General features: G+C 41.0%; 1 protein-coding gene across 1 annotated transcript in view; it reads left to right on the top strand.

The window, feature by feature from the left end:
• ANKFY1 (ankyrin repeat and FYVE domain containing 1) overlaps positions 1 to 21094 on the top strand; it is a 67899-nt gene that overhangs the window by 2742 nt on the left and 44063 nt on the right. Inside the window, exons 2-3 of the mRNA XM_043903439.1 lie at positions 12604 to 12796; positions 16839 to 16957. Of these exons, the coding sequence (XP_043759374.1) occupies positions 12604 to 12796; positions 16839 to 16957 (312 nt within the window). The remainder of the gene's footprint in view (positions 1 to 12603; positions 12797 to 16838; positions 16958 to 21094) is intronic.

Here is a 21094-nt window from a genome sequence, read left to right as displayed (position 1 = left end):
ACACTGTTACTTTATTTCTTAACTTATTCACAAAGCTTTTGCCACACTAACATCCTTGCTATTCTTTGTACATTCCCAGCATGCTTCTACTGCAGTATCTTTGTCCTGCAGTTCCCCTGGCCTCAACCAGTCTTCCTCAGTTTCTCCACATAGCCAGTCGACTCTTATTCACTCAGGTGTCTGTTCAGTTCTCACCTCTTTAGAGATAGTCCCTAGATTTTGTTTGTCTTTTAATTCCCTTGCTGGAATATGAACCCCCACAAGGGCAGAGACTTTTTCTGTTTTGTTCACTGCTGTATTTCCCAACTTAGAATCATGCCTGTGGTTGAAGGAAAGGATAAATTATTGAGCGTCATTTGCCAGACATCAAGAAGAGTTGCTGGGAATTCCCTGCGGTCTGGTGGTTAGGACTGCTCATTTTCATTGCTGAGGGTCAGGGTTCAGTTCCTTGTTGAGGAACTGAGATCCTACAAGCTGTGTGCCTTGACCAAAATGAATAAATAAATCTAAAAAATGAAAAGTTGTCTGGATACATCCTTAGTCTCTTGTCCGGTAAGCTGCGTGGTCCAGGTATGAACGTGCTGTGAATAATATCAGGCTGCTGGGAGCTGCCTAACCTACTTTTCATCCAGCCCAGTTTAGTCTTTGCAGTCGCACAGTGTTTAAGAGCTCAGTCTCTGCAGGTGGACCTGGGTTTGAATCCTAGTGTTACTAAGCTGTGATCACAGGCAAGCCAATGAATGCTCTCAGTCTCAGTTAACTCAGCTTTGAAAGGGGGGTCATCTCTATCTTAAAAGAAATAGTGTCTCAAGAACCCTTTTACCACAGTGCCAGACATTTTGACCTGCCACATAGTCGCTCTTGTTAAATCTGAGTAGGCCTGGGACTTATGGTATTTATTGAACTCCACCTAGTAAGTAAGACACTGTAGGGTAGAGGGTGGGATGAGTATGGAGTGGGGGTGTCGGGAGAGGTACAGAAGAAGAGCCAGACCTAGAGCCTTTTCACAGGGAATGCAGCAGTCCAGAAAAGGAGGTGAAGAGTATATGTGTTAGAAATCGCATTGTAGGATAGAAAGTGAAAAATGCTTACGATACTCAGGCTAGGAAGAGATGTTTTAGAAAAGTGGTGGGGTGAGTGATTGGGGTGTCAGGGGAAGCCTGTACTGCAGGAGATAAGGTGGGCTTCTCTGGGCTAGGCTTTGGAAAATAGACCTCTTTTGGACATGGGTTGGGAAGAGGTCACAATTCTCAGTGAAAGAAATAGCAGGATCTGAGGTTGGAAAAGTATGTGACAGGCCTGATTATGAAGGGATTGGTTAAATAAGTATTTAGATTTTACTCTGTGGGCTGTGGGATGAGGCTACTACAAGGTATCAGCCAAGGTAGTGACATGACTAGAATTGTCTGAGGCGAGTGAAAAAGGCTGTAAGGTAGAGGATGGATTTGGGAGGGAGGGAGGTCGGAACAGAGACTGTAGTAATTGATGACGAGTCCTTTGGTAAGGGTCATTGGGCTTGGTGAACACTGATATGAGAGAGACTCACTATAGAAGGCGTAAAACATAGGGCTGTTGAAACCTGTTTGCATGTTGACAAGAGGGTGAAATCAAAGATGACTCAAGGGTTCTTGGTCTGGGTGACTCAGATAATGGCTGGACTGTTGACAGGAAGAGAAGGAACAGATTTGAGAACAAATATCTTTACCTCAGTTGTGGACAGATTTCGCCATGCCCAGTATACCTTTAGAGGATTATGGCTTAGCAAGCAGTTGGAAGTATTTCCAGTCAGACTGGTGTTTGTGTGAAAATTAGCTGGTGAGCTAGTATTTGTTGAGTATTTCCTGTGCAGCCAGCTCTACCTCTGATCAGTGCTACAGAGTGAGGTTTTGTTGAAAAATGTGTTAAGTCACGCCACTGACTTGCAGACAAGTCTTATCAGTTGAATCACAATCAGGAAAAAAGTATTTTACGGAAAATTCCATGGACAGAGGAGCCTGGTGGTCTACAGTCCATGGAGTTACAAAGAATCAGACAGAACTGAACACACAGCACACACACACAGGCAACTTTGCTGGGGATGACAGAGTGAGCAACACACAGTCTCAGCCTTAGCGAACGTGCAGCCAAGAGGGGAAGGCAAAGTTTCTCATATTGTACTTTATAGTTTACTGAGTTTTCTCCTTTGCATTGATGATGAGTGGTACCACTGTCCAGCTGAACGCTGAAGGTCAGTAACCTAGTGGTCATCCCTGTTGTTGTTCAGTCGCTCAGTCGTGCCCGAGTCTTTGCAACTCCATGGACTGCAGCATGCCAGACTTTCCAGTCCATCACCAACTCCCGGAGCTTGCTCAAACTCATGTCCATCAAGTCGGTGATGCCATCCAACCATCTCATTCTCTGTCATCCCCTTCTCCTGCCCTTAATCTTTGCCAGCATCCCCTTCTTCTGCCCTTAATCTTTGCCAGTCTTTTCCAGTGAGGCAGTTCTTTGCACCAGGTGGCCAAAGTATTGGAGCTTCAGCTTCAGCATCAGTCCTTCCACTGAATATTCAGTGTTGATTTCCTTTAGGATGGACTGGTTTGATCTTGCAGTCCAAGGGACTCTCGAGTCTTCTCCAACACCACAGTTCCAAAGCATCAGTTCTTCAGCACTCAGCCTTCTTTATGGTCCAGCTCTCACATCCATACATGACTACTGGGAAAATCGTTGCTTTGACTATCTGGATCTTTGTCTGCAAAGTAATGTCTCTACGTTTGACTTCCCCCAACTCCGTGCATGTGTGTGTGTGTGTACTAAGTCGCTTCAGTTGTATCTGACTCTTCATGACCCTATGGACCATAGCCTGCCCGGCTCGTCTGTCCATGGGATTCTCCAGGCAAGAATACAGGTGTAGGTTGCCATGCCCTCCTCCAGGGGATCTTCCCAACCCAGGGATCCAACCCACGTCTCTTCAATCTCCCGCGTTGACAGGCGGGTTCTTTACCACTCACACCACCTGGGAGGTCCCCCTAACTCTGCAGTCAGCACCAAATCCTGTGGGTCTTATAAAGCTCTCACATATGTTCTTTCCTTTCTGCTGTCATTCTGGTAGTTCGGGCTAGTGGTTCTCAACCTGGAGAACCCTGCATATTAGACTCACTTGGGAAACTTCTAAAAACTCAAGATTTAAGCATCAGTTGGCTTCAGTGAAAATGAGTATATCCCACAAAAAAAACTTTTTTCAATCTGAATCAGTATTGAGTAGAAGAGGATTGTACTAAATCATTTTTTAAAACAAATATAACTATATGCATGTATATAATATGTACACATATACATAAATAAAATTAGGTCATCTTTCCTAACTAAGAACTCTTCAGTAGTAGGTGTTATTTGTAAATGAAGTAAAAGGATTTTTTTTAAAGCAACTTTTGTTAAATAATGACTTTTCGACTTTGTTAAAGCATTTGAGTTGTAACAGAATTGCTAGACTTTTTAAAGGGTGAAAAGTCAAAATATGATATACCTCTTAGCCCCACTATGTTTTTACTATGTCCAAACTTTTTGTCTGTGTGTGTGTGAACTGGGAAGGTGCAGACTGGCAGAGCTATCTTGGCTGTTCCTTTGTACTCTCCTTCAGATGCTATTGCTGTCTAACCCTTCCTCTTTTCTTTTTTCTTTTTTTTGCACATGCCTCGTGGCTTACGGGATCTCACTTCCCTGACCAGAGATTGAACCCGGGTACAGTAGTGAAAGGCTGGAATCCTAACCACTAGGCTGCTAGGGAACTCCCTCCCTTCCTCTTTTCATTAGGGTATTTTGTGAACTTGAATTTCAACAGTAAATACATCCACTTATTTCTTTTCTGTTAAACAGTTTTCCTACAATTAGCACTATAGTTAGCGCTAGTAATCCTAGTGAAAGAAAAATTGCATCTGTAATATGACACGTTCAGGAAAGTAGTTGTGGTAGTAATTCATTACCTGCGAGGACCTTCTGTTTTCTGATGCCAGCAAGGAAGACAGTTTTTTCTGGGAATATGATATGTGCTTTAATGAAATATTGTTATGTAGAAGACTGAAACAAAATTATTTTTGTAGTTCTCAAAATGAGATGTTACCAGTTTTACAGTCATTTTTCTTTTATCTAATGGACATAGTTAAAGCAGAGTAGGGAGAAAGTCATTTAGTAATTACAGAATTATACAAAGAACAGTAATTCAATGTGAACACTGGGGACTGGAAAGAACTGTAGAATGTAGAGAAAGGAAATATCAGGGTTTTGTTCACCTAAAAGGATTTAATGAATACACTGTGGGTTAGAATTGGAGTAGGCAGGAAGTAGAAATCACATTTAAGGTAGGGAATGGGAAGAACATTTAATTCCTAAGTCAGTGAATTAATAATTAATAACTTTTTGTTTGATGTCCTGACATTGAGACTGAAAATAGGTAGCATGGTACAGTGGGATGAGCATGCGCTTTGACTTAAGATCTTAAATCATGGTGTAGAACATTTTTATAATCTTAAAATAATTTCCTCGAACTCCCTTGCCTTCATTCAGTCCCATTCCCCTGACCTCTGGCAACCTCTGATGTGCTTTAACTGTGAAGCCTGAAATATTTACTACCCGGCCCTTCACTGAAAAAGTTTGCCAACTCACAGCCTAGAAGGAAGAGTCTTATAAGAAGCCTTGTTGGTTCCTTTTCTGCCCCACTTGCTGATTAAATTGTGTGTGTGTGTGTGTGTGTGTGTGTATGTTGCAGTTGATTAAATTGTGTGTGTGTGTGTGTGTGTATGTTGCAGTTGACTTTGGTCTCTTTTTCTAGAGTATTCATAGTGAATGTAGATTTTTTTTTGTTCCAGGCATCTTTGGTTAGGTGAGGAGTAATGAATTACAGAGAGCACATCAAAATGTCTGACTTCCAACTACATTGGTGAAGAGCAAATGGATATTATTTGAGGAAAAAAACATGATTAAATTGTGATGCAAGTACTGATATTCTTCGCTGATACTTAATATAGCTCTTCTGATGAAACTGTAGGTTTATCTATTATTTAAATTTCTAGGCTTATTTTTCAAAGAAAGTTGGAGAAAGAGAAAAAAGCCACAGCTGAAAATTAGTCACTTGATAAAGAAGTGGTAGTAAACCTTTAAACTGGACACTGTTCTGAATAATGTATCTTAATTACTCCTTGACAGCACTCTGAGATACCGTTATTATCCCTACTTTCCACCTGTGAAAACTGAAGCACAGAAAGAAGTGACTTGCCAAGGTCACACTTGTAGGAAATGCTCTGGCCTGGGTTCCAGCCCAGGCAAGTGAGGCTCCAGAGCGCACTGTCTTAAGGGCAGTATCATGTAGCCTTTCTCAGACTTTCTCAGTAAATAGCGCACATTTAACGACCTTTTACTGCAGGGCAGGTATGCTTCTAAAGGTCCTTGTTAAGTATTAGCTTGTTTATATTTACATACTTAACCTGGGTGGAGAAGGAGGCATTTGCCTGAGGTGTGACAACTAGAGAGTGCTGGGGCTAGGATCTGACTCCAGAGCCTGTGCCCCTCACCGCTGCACTGAGCTGTAGGTTCTCCATTATTACTCAGAGTGATAATTGTGTACTTCTTCCTGTAAGAACTTTACGGCTTGCTGGTACTTCAAGGACACGTTTGCTTGCTATTTGCAAGCAGACACATTGCGCACAGAGTAATATCTCAGCCGTGGGTGCTTTCTCTGTTACACCAGGCAGTGAGTGGTGTGGCAGTTGCAGTGCCACTGGTAGGTGCACTGTGGTCAGGGTTTTCTCCTACAAAAGATGCAAGCCGGGGAGCAGCTGTGATTTCATGAATGAGATCCTGTATCCTGACACCCTCCTTTTATCTCACCTCTTCTCTGATCATTACCTTTGTAGTTTATGTCTCGTATTGCTAGGGAACTGTTGACCGAATCAAGTGTCAGGGTCGAGGCTGCAGGCAGAAATTTGTGTCGGTAATTCTGAGAGCTACTAGGCTGTTGCTGTAGATTCTGGATTTACCTGTGTAACTGGTATCCAGAGAAACTTACAAAGATTCCTTGAGAACATTTTCGAAATAAAACTTTTATGATCTTTAAGGGTTAGAGGAGTTCGTAACTTTCTATTTTCTGAGGCAAATGTCCTCATAGTTCCCCCCACATGAATCAGTATCCAGATTCTTTGTGACTGTTAGTTTCATTCTTGTCCCTCCTGTTTGTGAGTTCCTGTAGACACCGCTTCTATATTTTATATAGATTCTATATTTGGCACTGCTGCTGCTGCTAAGTCGCTTCAGTCATGCCCACCTCTGTGCGACCCCATAGACGGAAGCCCAACAGGTACCCCCGTCCCTGGGATTCTCCAGGCAAGAACACTGAAGTGGGTTACCATTTCCTTCTCCAATGCATGGAAGTGAAAAGTGAAAGTGAAGTCGCTCAGTCGTGTCCGACTCTTAGTGACCCCATGGACTGCAGCCTACCAGACTCCTCCGTCCATCGGATTTTCCAGGCAAGAGTACTGGAGTGGGGTTCCATTGCCTTCTCTGTTGGCACTACTTTGGTGCTATATTATTTGGAAAATGTACAAATTAAACTGCCCTTTTAAAAAAACTCCAAGGGGGCAACTGCTGATCTTCCATAAGAATGATAATTTAGGCCAGACCTGGTTGTGCTAAAGCTGGTGAGGACAAACGTTCTGATGCTGTAGCCAAGATAGCTAAAGATTTGGAATTTAGTGGCGTGATACTGTTTAAATAACCTAAACAATTATACGTCAATAAAGCGGTTAAAAAAAATGGTAGTTTAAGTGAAATGGAAATGCAGAATATTTATGGGTGCTATAGTGTTGGTGGATTTTGAGACTCCTGAGCAAAACTTTGGCTAGAATAAGGTGTAATTGAAACCAAGGTTAATGGGTTCAGTTTGCTTCAGGGAAGAAAAATCTGCATACATAGCCACAGGCAACCCCTGCGAAAACTTAGCAGCTGTCTCTTGGGCAAGTAAGATGTGACTATAGCCACCTGTTTGAACTAGCAAGATAAGGTGTCCTCTTGTTACCCATTAAATTGACTTAGGCAGAGGCAGGTGACTTGCAGGCCTTCTTGCCGGTGACTTATATGGAGGGCAAGGGTAGGTCTTGCTTTTTAATGATTTGTTTTTCTCCTGGAGCCTAGTGTTGTGCCCAGCCCACAAACCTGTTGACTGATACTAATTTAAAAGGAAAATCTGACCAAGAATGTAAATCACTGAAGCCTTTCCCTTATATTTTCTGGACCTAGTATGCTGCAAACACTTAGAGGCTTTACTTAAATCTTTTGGAGTGAAACGCCACTTGTCTGAGATGTCTTTCCTTGCACTGCCTTAAGGCCAGGTGGCCTTGCTCTGTGCTGTATTTGTATCCCTTGTCAGAGTGCTTTCAGGTTTTCAGCTTGTCTTTTTTAATTGCTTGTCTTCTCCATTACCCAGCAACTTTGTGAAAAACATGTGCCAAGGTGGTTTTCTTTACTTTCACACTGGCACTTTATAAATTTTCAATGAACTGCTAGGTTATACAGTTGCCTTCTTAAGAGTTGCAAATCTCTGGATAAGCTGATGAATGAACAAAAAAATTACAGTTCTGTTGATCTTCTATCTAAACAGTAGTATTCCCAGAGCAGTCTAACTGTGTGTGACTTGGGGGCTGAGGTTTTTCTCCAAGCCAGTCATTCCCATACCTGGGGTCATCTGAAAAGCACTGTACATTTCCAGTGATCCCGCTCCAGATCTGCTGAATTTGGGTGCTTTCTCTTTAGTTCAGATTGCCTAAGTGATTCTTACGCAGCCGTCTGGGAGTAATCTTCTCATGGAGCAGTCTAAGGCAAGAAGTGGGTAGGGGTCATGGGCCTGTCCCCTCTGTGCTCCTCAGCTCATTGTCTGGGAATTGAGCCAGAAGAAATGATCTTTAGGTTCCTTCCTTTCCTAAAGTTTTGTGATGTATAAAAACCCTTACCCTTGGGTATTAGAAAATTATTTATTTTCCCTCATACTTGTAATTGTTTTTGATAATCTTTAAAATTTGTATAAAATATATTTGCTTTGTAAGTGCACATCGATTTAAAACTCAAATAATATTGCAAGACTTAAAAAATAAAATTTTGCCACCCCTCAGAACCCACTTCCCAGACTACTTTCCCCTCTTCTCTGTTGACCTCTAAGTGATAATACTGCCATTTCTAGACGGATCAATGATAGACATTGACTGACTTTTTCCTGTGGTAGGTTAGGAGTTGCCTCTTGGAGAGCTTTTTTTTTTAACATGCAGCCTAACTAACTTGCACTTCTTCCAAATTAATAATAATGAAGGGTGTTTTTTGGGGGGCCTTGTTGTACGGCTTGCAGGATCTTGGTTCCCTGGCCAGGGATTGAACCCAGGCCATGGCAGTGAAAGCACCGAGTCCTAGCCACAGGACCACAAGGGAATTCCCTAATGACGATTTTTTTTTTCCCTAATGACGATTTTTAAAAGCATGTTAGGCTTTACTCTTTGGTTTGGGAATTGTCAGTGCAGACTTGTTATGTGAGGTGATGAAGTATTTAAAGCCTTGATAGCTCGTTCATTATTCAGCAGTGTTTTTCCATTTCTGTTTTTCCTTTTGTTCATCATCTTGTCTTTCTGATAATGTCCTATTGATTTGCTGTGATTTTAATTGATCAGTCTTAATTCCTTGGTCAGTAAAAATTTGAAACTCATTCTGTTTTTCATGACTCAAAAAAATGTGTAAATAGTTACAATAGTTTAAATTATTTAACCAATAATTATGTAATTGTGGAAAGCATATAAAAGGGGTGTGGAGGAAATGCTGACAGTTTTGCATGCATGTGCCAGTTATAGTAATTTTATTTAATTTTCACAGCAGCACCGAGTAGAAGATCCCCCCTCTTATTTTACATATAAAGAAACTGAAGCTCAGAGAGGTGAACTGCCCATGGTCCCCACAGCTAGTTACTAAATGGATTTATATTCCCATCACTTGAAACTCCAGAAGCTACTACAAGTGTATATATCAGTTTTTTAAAACTTAATTGATGCGTAAGATACATGCAAAGAAGGGTAGAGCATGAGCCCAATGAATTACTAAAATAAAACTATTAATTATTTATAATTTGAATGTGCATATTTAGAATGTAACCACCACTGAGGTAACAACAAAAAAATAAATCTTAACACCCAGAGGGCACCCCTCCTGTGCTCTCCCAGTTACCACTCTCCTGCCGTTCCTCCCAAGAGAAGCATTATCACGACCCCATAGATTCATTTTGCTCCGAGTGACAGCAACTTTTGGACAAAATTTGATGTTACTCCTAATTCATATGTCCTTTTACATTTTCTGTTACCACATCTAGAAAATCAGTGCCAGTTTTTCTTTAAAGAGGCCATCAACTTCATATCTTTCTCTGTAGGAAAAATAACTATACATTTTGTAAAATCACATGAACTTACTGCTTTGTGCATCTCTGTTTTGGGTAAATAATTGCAATTTCTTGGTTCTTTAGTCCGAGTAGCTATAAAGAACTCTTCAAAACCAGTGACCTGTAAATTTGTCACACCAGAATAGAAGTGTAGATATGAGTCCTGCCAAAGGAATTTTGTGGTTATAAATGCTAAGATCTGAAAAATATTTCAATAGGATCATTGTAAGTACTGTTTTCTTTTAGCAAGTGGGTTTTTTTTTTTTAAGCAATATTTGGCTTAAATATTAGTAGGCTAAATAAATTGCAGTATTTTGAAAAAAAATTAGCTGTAGGAATTCTCATTTGATACATAACTCATGAGCACAGTGATCAGCAGCTGTAAGCAAGTTTTCATCTTGCACGTGCCTTCTACTTTATTTGCCCAGGAATGCTGATTTACACCTGAGATAATATCTAGTTTTTTGACTCCAAGCAATATTTAATGTGGATCTTCTACATAAGGGGAAAAAAGTTCCCTCCTGTATGTATGAAGATAAGACTATTAGTATTTAAGTATTTAAAAAGTTTCTCTTTAAATACTTTTTCATAACTATGAAAGCAGAACACATTTGTTATAGAATGCATGAAATGTGCAAGAAAGTGCAAAGAAAACAAATCTGGTATTTTGTGGTATTTGTCATTCTGTTCCTCATATATTTGAATGTTTATAATAAAATTGAAATTATAAAATATATTTAGTTTCACAGCCTCATTTCTTCTGTTACCTATAATTTGAATGTGCATATTTAGTATTACATATTTCTTTGAAAACATTAATAGTTGCATAATAACTTCACTCTCATGTACCACTTATTCCTGTTTTTTAAATGGAAACATCTCTTTTTGAGCTGGCGTAGGGTTGGAGCCATACAAGTGAGTGGGAGACATCCAAGATGACTCCCACATTTCTTCTGCAGGTAACTGGGATAGATGGTGTGTCATTTATTAATACAGGGACCGTACAAAGAGGAGCAATTTGCTTGAAGCTAAGAAGAGAGATCTGCATAGAGAGAAGGGTCTACGGATCACTGGCACTAGATTTTGGTTTTAACCACAGACCAGGGATCTGATATAGCTGCCTTGGAAGATGGCATAGTTGAGAAGGCCAAAGGTAGACCTCCTGGGGAGTATCAGTGGTGGAAGGTTTGGAGGGATGTGCAGAGAAGCATGTGAAATTAACAGAGCACCAGAATTTGAGAGAAGGTGGCACAGTGGTTGTTGAAAGAAGAAAAAAGCAGGATGGACAGCAGTGTCCTGTGCTGTCTTGTAGAGTTCTGAGAGGAGAACCACTGACAAGTGTCTTAGATTTGGCAGTTAGTAGGTCATCAATGAGAGGGGCTCCAAGGGGGTAGTGGGGACAGAGGGAGGGAATGGCAGGGTGACAGTGTGAGGAAATGTGTGTGGTAGCTAGAGATGGAAGGGCAGAGCTGGGCAGATGTGTGGAAGAGAGTTTTGTGTTACTGTTGATAAGAGACCTAGGCTGGTGTGTGTGCTGATGAGAGGGTTCCAGCTGAAAGAGGTTGAAGTTGCTGGAGCTGGGGTGGTTGACGATAAAGCAAAGGGCCTGGGGAGACTGAAGGGTTTGGAGCAGAGTGGAGTGCGTAAGCTAGCGTAGGAGGGAGCTGCAGTCTCTGAGAGGGCAGGGGGTAGATGGGAGTAGCTTTTGGTACAGTGGGGGTTGTTGGCAGTTGCTCAGTTTTCTCAAGACATTGTCTGAGAAGGTAGGAGAGGGCCCTGAGGGCTGTGTCCAGGTTGGGAGTTTCTGTGGTGGGGAGTAGACAAATGAATGGTCTGTGGCCCAGGGGATGACCGCAGCAGCACTGTGGTTCCACAGATAGGATTTATGCATGGTTGCCCGAATCCCCACCAAGACTGCAGGTAAGAGAGAAGTTTCTGGACTTTGCTTCCTCAGAGAAGCCTTCGATAATGTCCTAAGTCAAATTTCCTTTTTAAAAAAATTTCTTTATTATAGGTTCTTAAAGCTCTGTTCTTTCTATAGTACTGATCTAAGTTGTAGTTTTTCATTTACTTGTTGCAGTTGTTATAATTGTAAATGTTTACTTTCCCAAGTAATGAAAAGCTCTGAGGAAAAATATGTCTGATTTTGCTTAAGTACTGTACTATCAGGCCCCTCACAGATACTCAGTAAATGTTGAATGAGTCAAAAACAGTGGTTTTCAAGCTTTAGAATCTGCCCCAGCACACCTGTGGGATATGACCTGCTTCCATCTGAACGGTTATTGACTGCCCTGAGCCTTCCCGAGGGAGGGTAGGTGTCAGGTAGTGTGGAATAGTGGCTGATAGACCACTGAATGCCTGGGCTGTTGTCCCAGCCCCACATGTCTCACCAACTTCGTGACCTTGGGAAAATTCTTAACTTCTCTGTACCCCAGTGCCCTCCTCTGTAAAGTGGCTAGTCATAATAGTACCTGCCCCTTTGGGTCATAGTGAGAATTCACAGAAAACTTGTAGAACAGCATATGACATGTAGAAGTTACTTATTGCTACTAGCGGTTTGAAAACTGATCTTCAGGGAAATTGAGAAGAAATCCCTGCACTGTGATGGCACTCTGAAACAACACCATTCTCGGTCTTGTAGGAGTATCAGTAAGAAATAGTAGGAACATCATGTGACTGCAGTTGACCCTTGAACAACATCAGTGGCTAGGAATGCCTTACCTTCCGGCAGAGTGGAAAATTCGCGTGTAACTTAGAGCCCTCCATGACCTTGATTCCTCCAGATCCTTGGATTCAACCAACTGCAGATGGTGTCGCAGCCGTCCCCAGCCTTTTTGGCACCAGGGACCAGTTTCACGGAAAACAGCTTCTCCATGGACTGAGGGATGGAGGAGGGTTTTCAGATGATTCAAACGCATTACATTTATTGTGCACTTTATTATTATTACATCAGCTCCACCTCATGGAGTTGCTTGGGGGCCGCTGCTGTATAGTATTCACTACTGAAAAATATCCGTGTGTACGTAACCCCACGCAGTTCAAACCCGTTGTTCGAGCGTCAGCTGTGGTCATTTTGGTCGTCCCACCCTAGCTGTGGGATGAGGGATGAGTGAGTGCTGTCTGTTTACACCTACCGTGGTAAACTTGATTCTTTGTCTCCCTTGCAGAGGAGGTGGCCAAGTTGGAGAAGCACCTGATGCTTCTCCGACAAGAGTATGTCAAGCTGCAGAGGAAATTGGCAGAGACAGAGAAGAGATGCACTCTTTTAGCTGCACAAGCAAAGAAAGAAAGCAGCAATGAGTCCTTCATCAGCCGCCTGCTGACGATCGTGGCCGACCTCTACGAGCAGGAGCAGTATAGGTGAGCTTCTGGTGTGGGGCCAATTTGGGGAAGCAAGCCCTTTGGCTTTCTCTTTTGTTTTCTGCTTATCTCCAGCACAGAGTATGGGTGTCCTGGTGATTGCATCCCTGGTACAGATAGGAATTAGCTTGCAAGTCCAGGGATTCAGGGGAGGAGAAGTCACCTTCTCTTGGTCTGGTCAAAAAAGGCCTCTTGGAGCTACTGGTTAGTGTAGCATGATGGTTGAGGGTGGACTTTGGGGTCACACAGTTCAGCTGGTCACTTACTGGCTATGTGACCTGGAACTGTATGATGTGCCTCAGGCTCCTAATCTGTAAAATGGGGATAGGAATACTATTTACCTCAGGGTTGTTGAGATGAGATGGTTGGATGGCATCACTGACTCAAAGGACACGAGTGAACTCCAGGAGTTGGTGATGGTCGGGGAGGCCTGGCGTGCTGCAGTCCGTGGGGTCACACAGAATCGGACACGACTGAGCGACTGAACTGAGCTAGGGTTATTGTGTGGATTAAATTAATAAATACTGTTTGAGCACTTAGAAAAACAGTGCCTGGCATATAGTAAGTACTCAGTTTTTAAGCTACTGTTATTGAGTTTTGTAGTAAATGTTGAAGGCTGAGTAGGATTAAATAAAAACAGTAATATCACTAGCAGTGGGAGTGGCTGAGAACAGATTCACAGATGGGAACGTGTGGAGGATTTAGAGGAGGGGGGTCATTTTAGGGTACATATCCATGCAGAGGAGCACTGGAGTGGTGGGAAGGGTAGGGTGGGTTGCACTGGGATGCCAAGGTGAGGAAATTGGACTTGATCCTTCAGGAAGTGTGAAACAGGGTTTTTAAGTTTACGGGATTGTCGTAAAGTGGTGTTTCAGGCAGATTAGCCTGGTAACATCATGTAGGCGAAATTTAAAGAGAACAAGAGCAGAATCAGTCCAGAAGTGACGAAGGACTGAACTGGGATGATGGCTGCAGTTGTGGAAGAGAAACATGGACATGAATGTGTCTGGAAGGATGTGCCTACTAGGGAGGCAAGATTGGAATAGATGATTTAGTAAAATTTGGAAATAAATTAAGACATTTAAAATAGATCAAAATCCAGAACTGCCATCTACCATCTTAATCATTTCTAAAAGAAAAGAAGAATACCAAAAAATGGAAGTTACACACTCAGAGTAAAGGACAGCAGCTACTTGTAAAATATAGGTCACTGTCTTTCTCTTTTTTTCCTCCTCCTCTCTTTCCCATGGATAAGTGAAAACTTTGTTCTCACTGGCTCCAGGAAGCCGACACAGCTCTCTCACTGTCCAGGGCTCTTTCCCATTAGAATTCCCACCATTTACTTTCCCTATTACATAACAGTTGACTGCATTCTTACACTGTAGTCCTTCTAAGACACAGTGGGAATGAGACTGGGCAGTTTCCTCTTCAGGCAACTTTTTACCTGGTCAGCTGTGGTATGGTCCCAGGGTTCTGGTGGGTCTCTCTTCCGCTTCTAAAACCTGTCCTTTTATCAAAAGAAGGCTAAATACCTTTGTTATCTACAACCAGTGATCAGATGGGGAATGGAGACTTTAAAGAGGACTTAGCTTTTGAAATGGAATAACTGAAAGTGGGATATCAATTTCTAAAGCAGATTCTCTTTTACCAAGATAAGGGAGGGAAAAAAAAAAACAAAAACTTTTGTCCCATGAACATGTGTTTTGTTGAAGAATTTAGTGTTTTTATGTGCATTTTAGTAGAGTAACTGGAGAGTTAGTGTTAAATTTTTTTTTTTCTTTTTAGTGTTAAAATTTTTAAATTGAGCAATGTGGAAGAAATTGGTGCACTTCTTAGCTAAAGTTTAGGAGCCCTGGTGGCTCACAGGGTAAAGCGCCTGCCTGAAACACAGGGGATCAGGGTTCAATCCCTGGGTCGGGAAGATCCCTTAGAGAAGGAAATGGCAACCCACTCCAGTACTCTTGCCTGGAAAATCACATGGACAGAGGAGTCTGGTAGGCTACAGTCTATGGGGTCACAAAGAGTTGGACATGACTGAGTGGCTTCACTTTCACTTTCTTTAGCTAAAGTTCAGGAGAAGGCTTTTGTCTCATAAGATACTAAAAAATGTTGGTTGAAAGTGAAAGTGTTAGTCACTTTGTAGTTATTTACAACCAAACATAATTTTTCCTTTTTAAATGTTTGATTAAGACACTCTAGCAAGAAGCTCTTTCTTTATGCTTCCTCTCCAGTGACAACATCCTTGTATCCATATTTTAAAAGGAAGTGCCTTTAAAAGACTAGAATGAAAAATTTTTAAAGATTGCTAGCCTCCCAATTATTTCTGCATAGAGTCTTCAAAGACTTGACCTGTCCCAAGTTTCCATTTTTGAATTATATTTTTTAAAAATTATTACTATTGGAGATTATTAGTGAAATTCTTATATTTATTTCTCTTTGGGATTCTTGTTTAGTGTCTGACTCTTGTGACCCCCTGGACTGTAGCCCACCAGTCTCCTCTTTGACCATGGAATTTCCCAGGCAGCAGTACTGGAGTGGGTTGCCATTTCCTTCTCCATCTCTTTGGGATATTAGACTACAAAAGAGAAAAAACTTTGGATTGACATTCATGAATAATAGTAGGAATTTTATAGACACATTCATTTTTATAATTTTGTGGCTAAACTCAAGATACGTGGTAGAAATAGTAAGCAGTGACTGGTCATTTACGTTCTTAGAATGTAATACTTTGTAAATACATTCAGAGTTTAAAAGTTGTTTGTGCTTTGTTTTCATTATATTTTTTTAACCATATCACAGGATATGATATGAGACAGTTTTATGTTCTGCTTTAAATAGAATGTCAATTCTGTTCTTTATGAATAGTGTTCTATGTTAACTATTAATAAATACCCTATTCTTTTGATCTAAGATAATGAGTTGCAACTTGGTTAGTTCTTTAATAGAGCTAGAATTGTTGATATGCTCACATAATTATAATGTACGTTCTAGACATTGCTTTTGTGGGGCGAAATGTGTCTTCATCAAGCATCATATAGAAACCATATTCTTGTTTGTGTCTCCTTTTAAGCACATGAGTTAATTCGTGTAAAATTTTTTTTCTTCTTCCTTTTCTCATGTAATAGTTTTTATGTATTTAGTTTCTAAAGGCTTTCCAACCTAACAAGTTATTTTCAAGGGAAATGTGCAAGTAGAAAGCCTTACACACACAAGCAAGGGGGTGACGATGGGTGACTGTGCATTGCTGCCAACTAGCCATATGGCACATGCTTCTGTCAGCCTAGTGGGTCATCCTTAGGTGTCTAACTGCCCCAGTGCTCTCCTGCCTTGGCATCTGACATTTCAGAGTTAAGTATGAATAACTATTTGGAAAGCTCTTTTCACATAATGGTATGTCATATATGTGGAAGCAGGTTTGAAGAAAAGGTACGTCACCCCTTTTCTTTATACATAGTTGAGTTAAAAAATGGCCAATATTAGGTCTGAGTGTTTCTGATGAGAACAGGAGTCCAGATATTGGGTTTCATATTTCATATTCTTGATTGTTTTATCAAAGCTAATTTATTTATAGTTTTTGGATTAACCTTGCTTAAGCGTTAATACGGTGTGGAGCATCATAGCACGGTAGGCTGAGAGCTCTTATCACAGTCTTTAGTCTTTCAGTCTATTTCTCCCTGATGATTTATCTTGATTTTTTTCTACATAAAATCTCTTCTACGTTTTATATGAATATTAGTTATCCTTTGTAACTTGTAAGCTGCACCATCATGGGGGTGACATTAGGGAGTGTCTTTGAAAGCAGAGCATCCCATGTGAACTACAAGCTAGAAGTTAGAAATAGGAAACATGTCTAGCAATGCATTATAAATATGACCTGTCAGTGCTAGCATAGAGATATACTTTTGCTGTGAATTTTTTTTTCCTTTCACATATTTATGTTGGTCAGTCAGTACTCACATGCTGATTAGCTGTGAATTCCAGCTATACCTAGTTATAATGACATTTTTTTCTTTTTGTACCTGTGGGTGTTTTTCTTCATCAGTGACTTGAAGATAAAGGTTGGGAGCAGGCACATCAACGCTCACAAGTTTGTCCTGGCAGCCCGCAGTGACAGCTGGAGTCTGGCCAGTTTGTCTTCCACTGAGGAGTTGGACCTGTCAGGTGAGCCTCTGACCGGCTGGGGACTCAAAACAAGTGCACATGAGCACTTGGCAGAAGGTTATGGTGTGTCACTTTGAAATATTTGTGGCTTAGTGGAAGTAGAATACTTCTTATGAATTGGTGGTGACCATAAACTAGTTAAATAGTCATTAGGTAGTACTTTGTGGACACTTCTGTTTAATATCTGGCTAAGAAATCATAAATATTTGAGGAACTACAATATTCTTATATTTTATAAAATATCTCTCCATATAACTTTTCATATACTGGTATGTTATAAACATGAGAGCATATGTAGGAAAAAAATTTATTTCCACTAAGAGAAAGTCCTGCTGCTGTTCAACTGGTTAAAATTTAACCCTAGCTGCCAAAATATTTTTCCTGGTCTGTAAGAACTGAATTCAGAAGTAACAGTTACTGAAAAAATTAAGAATATTCTTTCTTTAAAATCAAAGGATGACCAGCTGTCTTTAGGATTTAAGTGCATTGAACTGTTTAATGTTACTGTTTTTGTGGCACATATATTTTGTAGAATTTGGGTAAATATGGTAGTTAAGTAAACTTAAAAAGATCATTTTCAAAAGTTCATTTCAAAATTGCATTTTCACTTAGTATTTGCCTAACTGCTTCTACAAAAGAGCAAATTTTAAATTTAATTGTGCTGTTAATAATCAAGAGAATTACAAGTCTCCTGTAAATGTGTTATACTTTCATACTAAAAAAAATAATAATCAAGACTGATACCATATGGTAAGGAGCATACCCACACATTGAGATATGAGTTACTTGCAGAAGTGATTGGCTGTGTGAAAAGTCTGCTGAATTATGTCTTTGTTCAAAAAATTCATCGCCGTGGTTTGATCCCTGCTGGGGGTTTGCTTTGAGGAGTGAGCAGCTGCAGAGCCAAAATTTTTGGTAGCTTTGGTAAATCAGGCACCTACTAAGATACCTGTGGTAGAACTTACGGCGTCTTTACTTTCCTTTATAAAGTTTATCTTTGAAGGGTTCCAGGGCTTCCCTGATAGCTCAGTTGGTAAAGAATACGCCTGCAGTGAAGGAGACCCCGGTTCGATTCCTGAGTCAGGAAGATCCCCTGGAGAAGGGATAGGCTACCCACTCCAGTATTCTTGGGCTTCCCCAGTGGCTCAGCTGGTAAAGAATCCGCCTGCAATGCAGGAGACCTGGGTTCAATCCCTGGGTTGGGAAGATCCCCTGGAGAAGGGAAAGGCTACCCACTCCAGTATTCTGGCCTGGAGAATTCCATGGACTGTATAATCCGTGGGGTCGCAAAGAGCTGGACACGGCTGAGTGACTTTCACTTCACTTGAAGGGTTGCAAGGAGATGGTGGCGTCTGTGGACCTGTTCAGGTTTGTGTGTCTTGCCCAGTGTGCTGCTGGGTTGCCTGGATGGGCATGTGTGTGATTGCCTAAATCTGGGCTCACAGCAGCTGAAACTACCTAAAAAGCCTGTGTGTCACATGACACCTGGAAGCACTACTGCCCATGGCTGCCTGCAGCTGAGGGGGGTTGGAAATAGGCTCTTGTAAACAAGTGTATAAATAGGGTAAAAGCTGTGTTTTAAATGGTTGAACCTTCTCCCCACTTGTGGGTTTGGCAAAATCATCTTATGGATCTACTGGTGTTCTGTTTCTTCAAAATTATTCCATTAATATCACAACTGCTGAGGGGCAGGCACTTTGCAAGGCACTAGGGATATAGCAGTGAATAAATTCCTGTTTGCATAGTACTTACATTCTTAGATTGACATCCTAAGCCTCACATTCTCATTTGAAATTCTTTTGTAATTGATATTTCTTAAAATTCAAAATAAGCACAACTTAATTTTTTTAATTAATTAATTTGTTTCCCTTATTGCACCAGTCTTAGTTGTGGCATACAGGATCTATAGTTGAGGCAAGTGGGATCTAGTTCCCTGACCAGGGATTCAAACAGTGCCCCTTGCATTGGGAGCACAGAGTCTTAGCCACTGGGCTACCAAGGAAGTCCTAGCACAACTTTGTTTTATTTTTTTTCTAGCACAACTTTAATTCTGTTAATTGTTTTAAGAATTTTAGCCCATGTTGAGGAATATACAATAGGCATTATATACCAAGTATTTAAAAGGTATTTGGACGTAATGAAAATTTTCTTAAATCATACCTTGTTCAAAAAAGTAAAATGTGTGCTTGATCTGACCCAGTGACAAAGTCACAGTCACTTCTGCAAGATTCTTGCCATAAATGCATGACCTCAATCTAATTGGGAGAAAGCATCAGATTAACCCACGTTGAGGAACGTTCCATAGAATTACTGGCAACATGAAAGTCAAGATAAGACTTGGGAATTGTTACAGATTGGAGGAGATTTAGGAGATATGATAATAAAATTCAAGATGGAACCCTCAGTTGGATTCTGAACCATAAAAGGACATTATTGGGATAATTGGCAAAGTTTGTAAAGGTCTGTAATTAGTTAATAGTATTGTATTGGTCCTAACCACCTGGTTGTAATCATTGTGCCCTGGTTATGCAAGATGCTGATAGGGGAGGATCAGTGGAGGGTATATGGGAACTCTTCACCTGTTTTGTGGGTCTGACATTGTTTCAGAGTATAAAGATTTAAAAGGTATGAATTTGCCTTGTATTTCTTGATTATTTTATATATAAAGATACTGACTGATCAGCTGGGAAGAGAAAGGATATAACCATTAGCACGACACAGTTCAACAGCTCTTGATGCACGATATTTACTTCTTTAGGAAGTAAAGCAGTCTGCTTCAGGCTCAGTGGTCTGTTTATAGCCTCTCTCCGTCACTTCAGCCTTAGCAGCTGACACTAACCAGTTCCAGTGCCATAGAATGGCTGTTGTGAAGCTAGAGTTTCTTGCATGCCTCCTCCAGCAAGGATCTTATGGTTCCCTGGCATGAGTGTTTATGGTGAGTCATTCAGCTTTCCTGGAATGTGTTCTGGGTCCTGTCAAGCCATTCCAAAAACAGAAAGCATCCTCCCTCCTTTTCAGTCCAGTCAGGAAAACTGCACTAAACACAGACCTGGGAGGTTGCACTGTGTTGTGAAAGGAGCGTAGGGTCCCAGACTCTGTGCTCAGGCACACTAAGGTGCTCAGGCAAACTCACAGGACAGTGGTAGTTTACATTTTCAAGAGAAATTCAGCAATATCTGTTAGATAGTGTGAGAACTACTGGTTCTAGGTTGTTTGGTTTGACTATTTTGTTGATATCCATGGTAGTTTAAGATGTGTCCATAAATTATCTGATACTCCTCCCTTCCCTGGTGGATCCTGACTCCCCTCCTCTTAGGTAGAGGCTGACTGAGCTTGTAGATAATAACATGTTCCTTCAGAGATGCATCTTAGAAGGCATTGTGGCTTCTTCCTTGCCCTGCCTTGTGGATTGCTCACTTTGGGAGAGGTTAGCTGCTGTGTCATGAGGACACTCAGACGGCCGGGTGGCCTCCTGCTAACAGCTGAGACCCCCCCCCCCCCCCCCCCCCCCCCCGCCGCCAAGATTATCTTAGAGCTTCAAGAGGTCTGTTTCATCTGTGGTCATGTCCCCTTACTCCATCCTAACATGGCGTTTGTGTTTTTCCCTCTAATCTCTGGTTATGCTAAATTTGTCTTGTGTGTTAGTTTAAAATAGTCTGTTTCGATAATAATCATAGCAAATTTTTCTATAGCAGTTACCATGTGTGGTAGTTTATAGGTATTAACTCTTTTATCTTTAGGATAACACTTTGAGGTAACTACTGTTTATTCCCATCTTATTGGTTAACCATATATGCTTCCATCTAGTGGCTAGTATAAATAATGTTTGCAGTGAATACTGGTGTACAGATCTCTCTTCAGGATCCTGCTTTCAGTTCTTTTGAGTATACCAGAAGTGGAATTGCTGGGTCACATAGAATTTCTATTTTAAAATTTTTGAGAAGCTGTTTTCCATAGGGTCTGCACCATTTTGCATGTTCCCCAACAGTGTACTAGGGTTCCAGTTTCACCACATACTCACGCATACTGGTTGTTTACTGTGGTGTGGTTTGTTTTTCTAGAGGTTTGAGGTGCTCTAATATTGAATCTATAAAGATTTAGGTCTGTCACCATATTCAGAAAGCTGTTGACTGTCAT

The sequence above is a fragment of the Cervus elaphus genome, chromosome 5 (genome assembly GCF_910594005.1).
Source record: "Cervus elaphus chromosome 5, mCerEla1.1, whole genome shotgun sequence".
Lineage (NCBI taxonomy): Eukaryota > Metazoa > Chordata > Mammalia > Artiodactyla > Cervidae > Cervus > Cervus elaphus.
This window is presented reverse-complemented; position numbering and strand designations above follow the sequence as displayed.